Genomic DNA, 12,374 nt, shown 5'->3' on the forward strand with positions numbered 1-12,374 from the left:
CAACATTAAACACACAAGATTCACTGACAGCATTGTGTGGTGTGCAGCGGCCATTCATCTTGTTGCTGCTGGAAGTTTCGCTGCTGTGTCCGTGACTGCTCTTCACTTCTCCATTCTGCTACCCATGAACATTTGCACTGTTTCCCAATTTTGAGCTACTATGCATGCTGTGATGTTGGCTGTGCTTATCTATGACTTTAGTAAACAAAATAATCTATTTTTAGCAAGGGTATTCCAGGAGGTGGATATATGTGGCCATAGGGTATACATGTGTTTAACTTCAGTTGATACTGTCAAACAGCTTTCCAAAGTTTTTACTATAGTTGTACACTCATTAGCAGTGTGGGAGAGTTCTGATTGTTTCTCAGTCTCACTACCATTTGCTAGTGTTCTGCAAGTGTTATTATTTTTGTATGAACAGAAGTCCTTCATGTTAATGTAGCTTGATTTATTATTGTTCCTTTCTTTTCAGTGCATTCTATCCTATTTAAGAAATGTTTTACTACCTCAAGGCCAGCACAATATAATCTTCTATTGTCTCCTAGAAATGTTATTATTCTGTATTTTATTAATTTCTAGGATACATGTTTAGATGTATAGTTCATCTGGATTGATTTTTGCATATGATGTAAGGTAGCAGTCAAAACTTGTTTGAGGGCCCTCCCTGGTGGCACAGTGGGTTAAAGCACAGCACTAAGAAGCTAAAGCCATTTTAGCATGAATTCGATCCTTGCCTGCCCTGGAGACCTCTCCTGACACGCCTGCTGCTCCCCTCAGCAACATACTTCGTCAGTCAGCCTGTTCTGCTCCCCACTCTGTCTCTGGTGAATCCTCTCACCATCCCTGCACCTCTGGCCTATACACAAGTTCTGAATGCATAAATAAATAAATCTTAAAAAAAAAAGTATTGTTTGAAAAAAATTCCAAATATAGGTAAGTTATAAAAGTATTGCAGTAAATATCTATAAACTTTCCACATGGAATCTTCTATTATGAAATGCTATCTGTTCTCTTTCTCTGTCCTATCTCTCTCTCTCAACAAAATTAGAACCATGATCAAATCTTTGGGGGCTGACAAGGCACAGCTGGAATTCAGTATTCTGTGATCTAGAATAGTAACATTTTGGACTCACTATCAAATAAGTACCTGGGATTATATTGCTATTTCCACCTTTAAAATGGGCTTGCCTTGACTAAAAACTATTGTGAGAGAGAGTCCTTTAGTCCTTAGGAAGGAGAACTCAAGTTCATAGATACAGGACCTCCCTGGTAGCACTAGACAATGGCATGATATAATAATGACCCACTTAAATGATACCTCCTTTTGCTGAGTGCTTGACACACATTGCTGGCCTGCAAAGAAGGGTTATTATCCTCAACCTACAATTGAGGAAAAGGAGGCTCAGAGACCACAATTTGGTGCTTGAGAGCTAGGAGGTAAACCCAAACAGTCTGGCTCAAGACCAACAGAAACTGAATCACATAATTGGAATGCCCTTTGCCTGGAGGAGTCAGATGGACAACAAAGTTTTAGGACTGTGCTCTTTGGGAGTGGTTTGTTTTTCTTCCAGGGAATAATTGTCACTCTGGGCTTTGCCTTAATCAAACAGCTAGCCATGGACAGAGCAGTGATGGGGTAGGGGAGCAGTCGGGGTCTCAGACACCTTGCACATGTGGAAGGTGGCTGCTGGGGGAGCAGTTGCAGATGAGACATCGAGAAGGTGGGGGTCAGCACTTGAGTGAAGCACAAAGGTCCTGAATTAGAAAATGAGGGAAAATTCAAGGAGATGGCAGGGAGTTAGAGATACAGCAAAATGAAGCAAAGTAAGATCCTGATAGAAAATATGCAAATGAATACCTGGAGGGAAAGGGACACACAGCTCTGAAGCAGAGTCGAGCAGTGTTTAGCATAGGTCTCAGGGTACAGTGAGCCCTGAGCAAGCGTCCTTGAGCTGGGGTGGTGGTGGCCCTGAGGCAGTTGACCTGAGTACCATGCATCTGGCAGAGGTCAGCTGGGGGCATGGATTCACATAAAGAAGAGTCTCTCTGCTATGGGAATGGTCAAAGCAGAAAAGTGAGAAAGTGATGTTAAAACAAACCTCACAGTGAGGTCTAGAAATCTAAGGCTGTGTTTCTAGGAAGTGGTCACGTGGAGTGCAGAGAAACTGTCAAATCTGCGAAGTGGAAGTAGATGTCTGCCTGGAAAGGCTGCTGAATTTGTGGCTCTGGCAGCAAGCCTAGCCCAGGGCAAAAGTGCAGTGGCCAGGCTGTGGGATCCAGCATTCCTTTCCAGCATCCTGCCCTCTCCTCCCGCCCCCCCCACCACCCTGGTGCAATCTCATTCTGCTGTCCTAGAATCTGTGCTATGCTCTCAGAACTCACTCTCAAAAAGTTTGGATATGAAATCTGACCACAAGACACTACCTCACGTTATAGTATTCTACTAAAAAATGTATACCTGAAATCAAATCCTGAGGCTACATACAAACCCTAAATAAGGGACATGCTAAATACGAGCATGCATTCTTTAAAACAAACAAAAGTAAAAAACAATGCCTGCCATGTGAGACAATGCAAAATTGAGGCATTATCTCAGATTACAGGAGACTAAATAGACATTCAGTGCAATGAGTCACCTGGATTGGAAAAATGAAAAGTACTATAGCAACACTGGGACAATTGGCAATATTTGAATATAAATGATGTACTGGATAATAATGTTGTATCAATAGTAAATATTCCAAATTTGATGATGATGTTGTGCTTCTTAAGAGATAAAGGGGTAAAAGGTCATGATATCTGCAATTTACTCTCAACAAAGAGAATAAGATTGTGTGCGTATATGTACTTCCTGGTTAGAAAAACAGAATAGACTGAAAGCAAGTTAATGTTGCTTAGTGGATTGCAGAGTATGTGGTGCTTTGGAGTCAACCTATGTGATGGTCATTTTTATTAGATGGGAGTGTAATTACAAAAGCCAGTGGGAGGAGTCCAGGACACTCTCTAAAATATCATTGGCTTTTGGCCCTCCCTGGTGGTGCAGCAGGTTAAAGCACTGCACTGAGAAGCTAAAGCCACTTCCGCATGAGTTCGATTCCCGCCTGCCCCAGAGGTGACCACATGGCGTGGCAGACCTCTCCTGACCTACCTGCTGCTCCCCTCAGCAGTGTACTTCGTCGATCCGCCTGTTCTGCTCCCCACTCTGTCTCTGGTGAATCCTCTCACCCTCCGCATCTCTGGCCTGTACCCCAGTTCTGTATGAATAAATAAATAAATCTTTAAATATATATATATATATATATCTTTGACTTTATAAATTCTCCTCTTTGCTACAATTCTCATCATTGGCTGCTTTCTCCCAGGAATTGAGGGCAGAGTGTTCACTGCAGTTTCTGCCCTACTGGAGATTAGTGTTATGGTGACGGCCGGCTTCCCAACGTTCCTTGTTGGTGGTAGCCCTGGTGCTCAGCTTTCCCTGGGTTAAAAGTGAGCTATTTCATTTCCCTGCCTTACTATTCACTAGGCGTTCCCTCCAGCTACTGGCTCAGTGGAGCTCCTCCTTGATGCTCAGCTTTCTGAATCACATTACTGTAATAACAGCGCTTAGCAAAGCACACATGAGGATAATGCGAATGTCATGTGTACTTATATATTCAGGCGAAGGAGGGAATAAGCAGCATCAAACCTTTTGCTGTTGGGTCAGAATAGAGTAAGACAAAGGCCCCCTTTCTCCAAGGGCATGTGACATCAGTTATGCCAAAGTAGGTCAGAAAAGAAAGTCTCATAGCTAATTCAAACCTTACCAACTAAAGGGCAACAGCTACAAATCATCTCTCTGGGTCTTCCATGTTCACAGGCAACAAGGAGGAGGCATTATGTGTTAGGCAGCTAAATCTAAGTTTTAAGTGTGCATTTCAGTTTCATTGTGCAGATTTGTGACAGTGTCTGGTACACATTAGGTCTACAAAATGAAGAATGACTTACAAGAAAATATAATTAGAGTATTTTCATCAGTGACATTCTTAATATTGTCAAACTGGGAGAAAACTGGCAATTTCCTGTAAATATGCATGCTCACTGCAGTTATAAAAAAGTGCCCCACTAAGCAGAAGTTGGAGTAAGTAAAGGGAAATGCAGTTGAAGTGGTGATATTCTAAAATATCACACTCCAGAATGAAGGAGGATGTATGCAAACTTCTGTTTCTAACAAGCAGATCTGCTTGCTACTCAAGGTGAGTAAAGTATCCAAAAATCAAGATCATAAGACAAAGTAAATTTTAAAATGTCACCATTCTTGCTCCTCTATCTGGTTCCTTCATTTCCCTTAAAGATAATCAGTTTTGGTTTTAGCCCCATTTTCTGGTTTGTTTACAAGTATTAGAAAATATAAATATTTCTAATAAAAATTTATCATATTCTATGCTATATATATGCTAGTGTGTGTATAAATATATGTATTTTATATAATATATAATATACATATATATTATGTATACACTCTGAACCTTGTTTTTGACCTTACGATGTGCCTAGTTATCACTCCACATCAGTGTAAGGAGAGATTATTCATTTCATTTTCAGACACAGAAGTTCTTATTCCTAGAATGTATGTTTTGTCAGCTAGTCATATATTGAGGAATAATCTACTAATTGACAATCTTTTGCTATTACAAAAAAAAAAAAAAGTACTGTAAGTCATTTTGGGGTTTTGCAAGTATGTATTGGTAAAGAGTCCCAGAAGTAAGATTACTGTTGAAAGAATAAAACATATGATTTTCTTGATAGTCAACCAAATCACAAAGTCTGACATTAATTTACATTGTTTTTCTCATCAGCAAGAAGCCAATGTGACATACAACTGTGAAAATCTAGGTCTCAGAGAAATTCCTGACAATATACCAAACACAACAGAATTTTTGGAATTTGGCTTTAATTTCTTGCCTGCAATTCAAAATTCAACTTTCATCAGACTCATAAATCTTGTCTTTTTGGATTTAACCAGGTATGTGTCTGAGTTCCTTGTGTGCTTCATGTTTTACTTAAGTAAACAAATGACTGGGTTGGAATTGTTTCCATGAACTTCTTTTGGGACACAGGAACAATCTGCTTAACCTACATGTTTGGCCTTTCCCCTGAAATATCTGTACACTGATGAAATGTAACTTAATTAAACACCAATCAATGGAGAGGAAAATGGGTTGTTACCCCAATCAATGGAGAGGAAAGTGGAACAGTCTCAAAACGGACTGTGTCAGCAAAGCTGTTCTAGAAATTCTAAGGAATATTGATAACAAAACCGAAAACTAGCCTAGCACTATATCAGATGTCATCTTTTATTACATTTTAGCATAGCTTTCATTGGTTGATGACATTTTAAGAGATTTTACAGAAGAAAAACTCACACAACCTATTAACTTTTTCCCCTACAAACTGGAAAAATGGTTCCATTGTTTGATTTTGGAGAAGGAATCAGGAATCTAAAATCTGAACCAGTGTGCTTGAAACAATGGGCAAAACTATAACAAGAAAATAAAGGAAGAAAGCAAAAGGGAATCGCAGTATATGTGTGTGTGTGAGAGAGAGAGAGAGAGAGTATGTGTGTGTGTTGTGTATGTGTATGTCAGAGGGGACAGTGCTGTGGGTGATGTCTGTACCCCTTACAGCTGCCTTATCTCCTCCCAGGTTAGGCATCTGAAAAATGAGAGTACAGTCACCCCCACAGTTCTTTACAACCACCCTGGGAAGTAGGCATGGCAAATACCCCATCCAACCCACATCTGATGGGAAGCGGAGAGGCATGGAGATTTTGTTTGCTTACAGATACAGTGAAAGGAAACCCTGGCTGCCAATCCAGTGTCCCCCCACTGACCTTTGGCATGCTCCAGACAAGAGAACATATGCTATACTTAGAAACCTTATCTGAGAGAAAGCCTTGCCTTTTCAAAGAGAGACAGAAGTCATTCTGCTACCTAGCTATCATGTCCCAAAGAAATTCACTTTCCTTCTGCTTTCCTGTGTCATTTGCTGGTGAATGAGTCTGGCCACATTCATTTTTGAACAGTGCATAGGCCAGGCTAGCTCTTTAGTTGGAGGGCTCTGGTTCTTCCACTGCTATTTCCACAAAGCGATAAATATATGACCTCATACATTTTAAAATCCTTTCCTTCTCCACTCCTTATATGTTATTTGGTCATAAATTAGACATTGCTTTCATTCCTTTATGCGGTATTTTTTTTTTAAACTTCACCAACAGGGTTTCTGCTCTTTGTTCATTTTTCCATATTGTTTTTCATCTTCCTCTCTGAATAACTTTTCTTTTTTCCAAAGTAGCCCTTAGACATTTTTTTTGATGAGTGAGGATCTGTGAAGAGTAAACTCCTTCAGTTTTTGTTTTCTAAGAGTCTTCATTTCAGGCTCATTCTTGAAATATAGTACTTTTGGACATAAGATTCACATTTCCAGGCTTGTTAAACCCCAGGCTATGGACTCAAGCTCCCTTTTTACAATGCATTTCTAAGAAATTATGTCATTGATCTCTAGGAATAGGGTATGTGTGTGTTTGGAGAAGGGGTTTTGTTCAATATTTTTGGGTGCAATACGAGAATGTCTTTCTCTGAACTTCTAGAGTTCCATATTGCAATGCAGTTTTTTTTCCTATATTTCATTGGATTCACAACCATTCTACACTTTACAAAAGAAAAACCAAGTTACATGTAGGCGATTATAGATGAGAGATTTTAAATGAAACATCTTTTAGCCAGAGATTGATATTCAGCTGTGACTTGCCCAGAGTGATACAGATTAATATGTTAATTATCATGTTTTTGATTATATATGACATACTCTATATTACTTAAAATATTATAGTTTGATTTTGCATAGTTTCCAAACACAAACCTTTTATAATTTGACAAAAAGGGGCAAAGATATCTGGGGGAAAATAATTAAATCCCAGCCTAGTCATTTGGTATAGCAGCCCATCTGTGTGTCCTGAAGAAAGTATGTTTATCTCTGAAGGACAACATCCACTGTTTTCACTACACTCAAAAGATGACACTACTAATATCAGTTGTGACAGTTTTGTTTTCTAATTATTGCTAAGTACTACTATCTTTTTAAGGTGCCAGATTAACTGGATACATGAAGACACTTTTCAAAGACATCATCAACTAAGCACTCTCGTGTTGACTGGAAATCCCCTCATCTTCATGGCAGAAACATCAATTACTGGGCCCATATCTCTGAAGCATCTTTTCTTAACCCAAACAGGAATATCCAATCTTGACTTTATTCCAGTGCACAATCTGGAAAACTTAGAAAGTTTGCATCTTGGAGGCAACCATCTTTCCTCCATTAAGTTCCCTAAAAATTTCCCAACACAGAATCTGAAAGTACTGGATTTTCAGAATAATGCTATCCATTACCTTTCCAGTGAGGATATGGGAACTCTAAAACAGGCCACCAACCTGAGCCTTAACTTCAATGGCAATGACATTAAAGGCATTGAGCATGGGGCTTTCCATTCAAAAGTTTTCCAAAGTCTGAAGTTTGGAGGGTCTCTTAACTTGTCTGTTATATTAACTGGTTTGCAGAACTCTACTACCCAATCTCTCTGGTTAGGGACATTTGAGGACATTATTCATGAAGACATTTCTTCAGCCATGTTTGAAGGACTTTGTAACATGTCTGTTGAGAGTATCAACCTGCAGAAGCACCGTTTCTCTGACTTCTCACCTGCCACATTCCAGTGTTTCACGCAGCTTCAGGAATTGGATCTGACTCAAACTCACTTGAGCATGTTACCCTCTGAGATTAAGGGTATGAACTCTCTCAAGAAATTAGTTCTCAATGTAAATAATTTTGACCAGTTGTGTCAAATCAGTGCTGCTAGTTTCCCTTCCCTTACTGATCTTTATATCAAAGGCAACTCGAAGAAACTTGAACTTGGTGTTGGTTGTATAGAGAAACTAGAAGATCTGCAGAAACTTGACTTAAGTCACAGTAACGTAGAGGCTTCCGACTGCTGCCATCTGCAGCTCAAAAACCTGTTCCACCTGCAATACCTAAACCTGAGCTACAATGATGCCTTGGGTCTCCCTAGTAAGGCGTTCAAAGAGTGTCCTCACCTAGAAGTCCTAGATTTGGCATTTACACACTTGCATGTTAATGTTCCCCAAAGTCCTTTCCAAAATCTTGACCTTCTGCAGGTTCTGAATCTCTCTCACTGCCTCCTTGATACTAGTAATCAGCACCTGCTAACAGGCCTGCGGGATCTCCGCTATCTTGACTTCCAGGGCAATAAATTTCCAGATGGGAGCATCCCAAACACCAATCCATTTCAGACAGTGGGCACTTTGGAAGTTCTCATTTTGTCCTACTGTGATCTCTTCTCCATAGACCAGCAAGCATTCCAGAGCCTTCAAAAAATAAGTCATTTAGACTTAAGCCACAACAGTTTGACAGGCATGAGCATCGAGGCACTCAGCCACCTAAAGGGGATCTACCTCAACTTGGGTGCCAACAGCTTGGACACCATCCCTCCCCATGTCCTCCCCATCTTGTCACAGCAAAGCACCATCAATTTAAGTTACAATCCCTTGGACTGCACTTGCTCAAATATTCATTTCATAACATGGTACAAAGAAAACCTGCAAAAACTGGAGGGCTCTGAGAAGACTGTGTGTGCAAACCCCCCATCTTTAAAGGGAGTTAAGCTGTCTGATGTAGAATTGTCCTGTGTCATTACAAAAATGGGCATTTTCTTTCTTGTGATGTTTTTATTCTTATTCATGCTTTTTCTCGTTTGTTTAATTAAAATCATTCTCAGGAGGAAATACCAGCACATTTAGAGCTCCAGGTGTCTAGAGATGGCAAATAAATGTTTTAGCAAAATTGCCTGAGAAAGTGTTATCTGTAGTGACCAGATATTTTCACATTGGTTGTTGGAGTTGGGTGGGATTCACTGTTTGAGTCCAGTGAATCTCCCTGGCAGGTAAACTGATGAGGGCCAGAAGTACCAGCCAGTGCATTGAGCAACACAGAGACTTTTCCTAACTTGGTAGTTGAGGGAGAAACCAGGCCAGGAAAGGCCAGGAGAATTATCCACAAGGGAGAGTCCCTTCCACTCATAGACATACTGGAGGTCTTTCACTCTGTCCCTAAAAGGGGAACATGAAGTCCCTTACTGGGGCAGTGCCAGTGTGCTTCAGCCTCTACTGACTCACTCACATTTCAGACATCTTGCTTGAGGCTAAGCTCTTATATGTAGCCACAAAGGAAACTTATAGGGGACAAAGTTTCTATGCTTACTTTAAATGATAGCATAATGAATTTAAAAGAAGAGCCGTGGCAATTAATCTTGCCATGAAATCAACTTTGGTAATCTCTTTTATGCTTAGAGCTCTTTAAAACCCCTTGGGTGTAAATAACTAAAAATAAATAAATGCATACATAACTAAATGACCAATCAACTCACCTCCCCCCTGACCCTCCCCCCACCCTCTAGGTTAAGGACTTTTTTTTCCTGTGTGGGCACCGTTGATCCTTGACCCTCTCTGGCTGGTTCTCTCACTCTTATATTTCGGATCCTCACTTACAGTTGAGCTGTGGTCAAATGCCCTTCTCATTTGGGTGTCTGGTCCTTTGAAGCTTCTTTCCCATAGAAACCATGAGATAATGGTCAATTGGTTCCCAGGCCAGCTCTCAAAAGCCTATTCACCTGGGCAGAAATTGAGATGGCACATTTGCAATGAAAATGAGTACAATGAATCATCTCTGTATGCTTGTTCTCACTATGCTTAGTGAGCGGTAGTTTCTGTGGGCACTAGGTGCATAAGGCAAATAAATACATTGTAAAAACTTAAAACTAATTCCCCAAAGATACATGGTAAATGAAAAAGAAATCCAGACACAACAGGATCCACGAACTTGCTGTACTGAACCATATGGGAGCCTGAGGCAAAAGGAAAAAATCAGTGATAACCTTCTGCCTTTAACTGTTTGATATTCTGATCATCAAAATTTTGTGTTACTTTCAGTTTTGAAAATATTTATCTTCATTACTGAGTTTTTTGGTGCCACTTAAATGGGCCCCTAGCTGGGCTCCTTACCTAGTCACCCTGTTGCCACCCTTAAGACTGGTAAGAAGAGAGCTAACTCCCACATTTATTGAGGGTCTCTTAGCAGGCACATTATCTCAGTTTTACTCAAAAATGAAAAAAAAAATACAGAAAAGAAAGAGCTCATCTCCTTCCCCTGTACTTTCTGGAAGCAGAAAGGAGTGTTCAAGATCTTAATCACTATTGAGCCCCCATCAGCGAACCACCAGCTCAAAGGCATCCTCCCTCAAAGCCCAGAGGGATGGCCCGGACCCTTCTGTACCAGCCTGGGCTTGCCTAGACAGGGGCATGCAGAGAACTACTCTATTAAGGAAATGAAACCATACACAACTGACAGTTTTCATTAGCATGAATGCCAGCTGTCCACCTGAGCATGGAGCTTTGAGCTATCGGACACTGGGACACACGCCTCAGCTATGTTGAGTCCTGCCTCCGGGGGCTGAGAAGGGTGGTGCAACAGTCCCAAAAGGCCAAGCCTGGCCACCACAGGGTTGGTAAGGCCGTGAGTCTGGCAGTGACCAAGGCCTCTTGTCATTCATTTCTGGGCCAGGTGGGACCTAGAGCAGGAGTAGGAATGGCTGTCTTGGGCATGCTCTCTGTGGACAAAGCAGAAGCCTTTCCATGCAACTTCCCTGGAAACCACTCCCCTTTTTTTAGGGACCTGGAGCTCATTTTAGTTTAGAAGGGTCGGGCACTCAACCCTCCAAAGCTAGAAAAAGCCCTGTACAGGGATCATTCACCCTTGAGAAGTGTGCCCACCCCCTGGCTGAAATGCAACAGGACGGATGGTCATTTCTCTTCGCTGACTTTCTTCATTTGTTCATAGCAAATTAGATGACCACTCTGGAAACTGAGAAATAATCTTAGTGGTGACTGTGAAGATATAGATCTATACTCACTGATCCCTCCTTCCCTCTGCCTTTTTCCTTCCTTGCTGCTTCTTCCCTTCCTTTTCTCCTCCCTTTCTTCTCCCACTCTGTGCCTTCTTCCTTCATTACTTATTTCTCTTCCTTCTTGTTTTTAAATAACACACCGTGCACCCCCTGTCAGGCACTGAACCCATGGAAGGACATGCAGGCCCCAGGCCTGCGATGAGATGGGGTATTCCTGCCTCCAGGATTCAGAAGTGCTGTTCTGAAGTAGCCAGGCTATCACAGGAGGCTCAGGAGAGCTCAGAAACTGTGGCTCCCATACCAGCCCAGCTCCTCTGTCTCACCACCTTCCCCATCTGTCCTTATCTTTCTGTTCTTAGCCTCAGGGTCAATTCTCCTCACTGGAGTCAGAGTAATTTCTACTCCCCACCCCCACCCCAACCCCCACCTTATGCCCAAATACAAAGTCATGCCTAAAACCCTTCAGTGATTTCTTATCACAGGGAAAAGTCAAGCTAGTCTTCCTGCCTATAGAGGTTCCTGTCAAGCTTCCAGTCTGGGCCAAGAGGGTCTCTCTCTCTCTCAACATTCTGCATACCCATGCCCTTTCAATCAGGAAGTGTTAGTCTTTTGGATTGAGGGATTTATTTTTGGTACCTCATAATAGAGTAGAAGCTTGGGGGCCAATCCCCATTCCCTCTGTACCCCAGGAAAGGCCATATTGTTGAGAAACAACATCAAATGGTTGTTTCTCACCTATGTCAGCACTATGTCTTCTCTGCAGGAGCTTTTCCCTGACCCACCCAGTCTATGGGAACAAGGATGGCACACACAATTTGCTCTCCCTGTATTGTTTTATGGTCAGTTTAGAATTATCTTTTATACTTGTTTAGTTTAGAATTATCTTTTATACTTGTTTTAAGTTATTATCTCCTCCATGAGAGAGAATTCTTTTCCAGTGGTATTCCAGAACATGCTTTGGTCACATAGCGAATTGATTTATCCCTAACCAAGACTTAACCCACTGTGTTCTGGGTTTCCCCTTGTTTATCACCAGAGCCACCCAGGAGATCTTTAATAAATGGATTCCTGGGCTCCTCTTCCAAGATACTCTCATTCTGTTAGATCAGGGTCAATCCTGGATTTGCAGTCAAATGATTCCATGGACAGCTCTTCCCTATTTTTAGTATTTTTTTCTTCTTCAAATTTTCATTAAAATTTCATTACATATTATTTAGAAATCTACACCCTATGAATCCAATACAGTGCCAACTCATACAGTTCCCTGTGTATTCTGGCAAGTTCAAGCTCTACTCTGCTTTAAGTGTTCAAGCTGAAAATCAGACATACTAATTGCTGACTTACCACCCCATACCCATACCAC

General features: G+C 41.2%; 1 protein-coding gene across 1 annotated transcript in view; it reads left to right on the forward strand.

Annotated features, from left to right (window-relative positions):
• Positions 1 to 8,849, forward strand: part of CD180 (CD180 molecule) — an 11,623-nt gene extending 2,774 nt beyond the window's left edge. The window contains exons 2-3 of the mRNA XM_004678244.1: positions 4,836 to 5,002; positions 7,121 to 8,849. Coding sequence (XP_004678301.1) covers positions 4,836 to 5,002; positions 7,121 to 8,849 — 1,896 coding nt within the window. The remainder of the gene's footprint in view (positions 1 to 4,835; positions 5,003 to 7,120) is intronic.
• The last annotated feature ends 3,525 nt before the right edge of the window (positions 8,850 to 12,374 follow it).

This window comes from Condylura cristata, unplaced genomic scaffold (genome assembly GCF_000260355.1).
Source record: "Condylura cristata isolate star-nosed mole 26May11 unplaced genomic scaffold, ConCri1.0 scaffold00007, whole genome shotgun sequence".
Taxonomy (NCBI): Eukaryota; Metazoa; Chordata; class Mammalia; order Eulipotyphla; family Talpidae; genus Condylura; species Condylura cristata.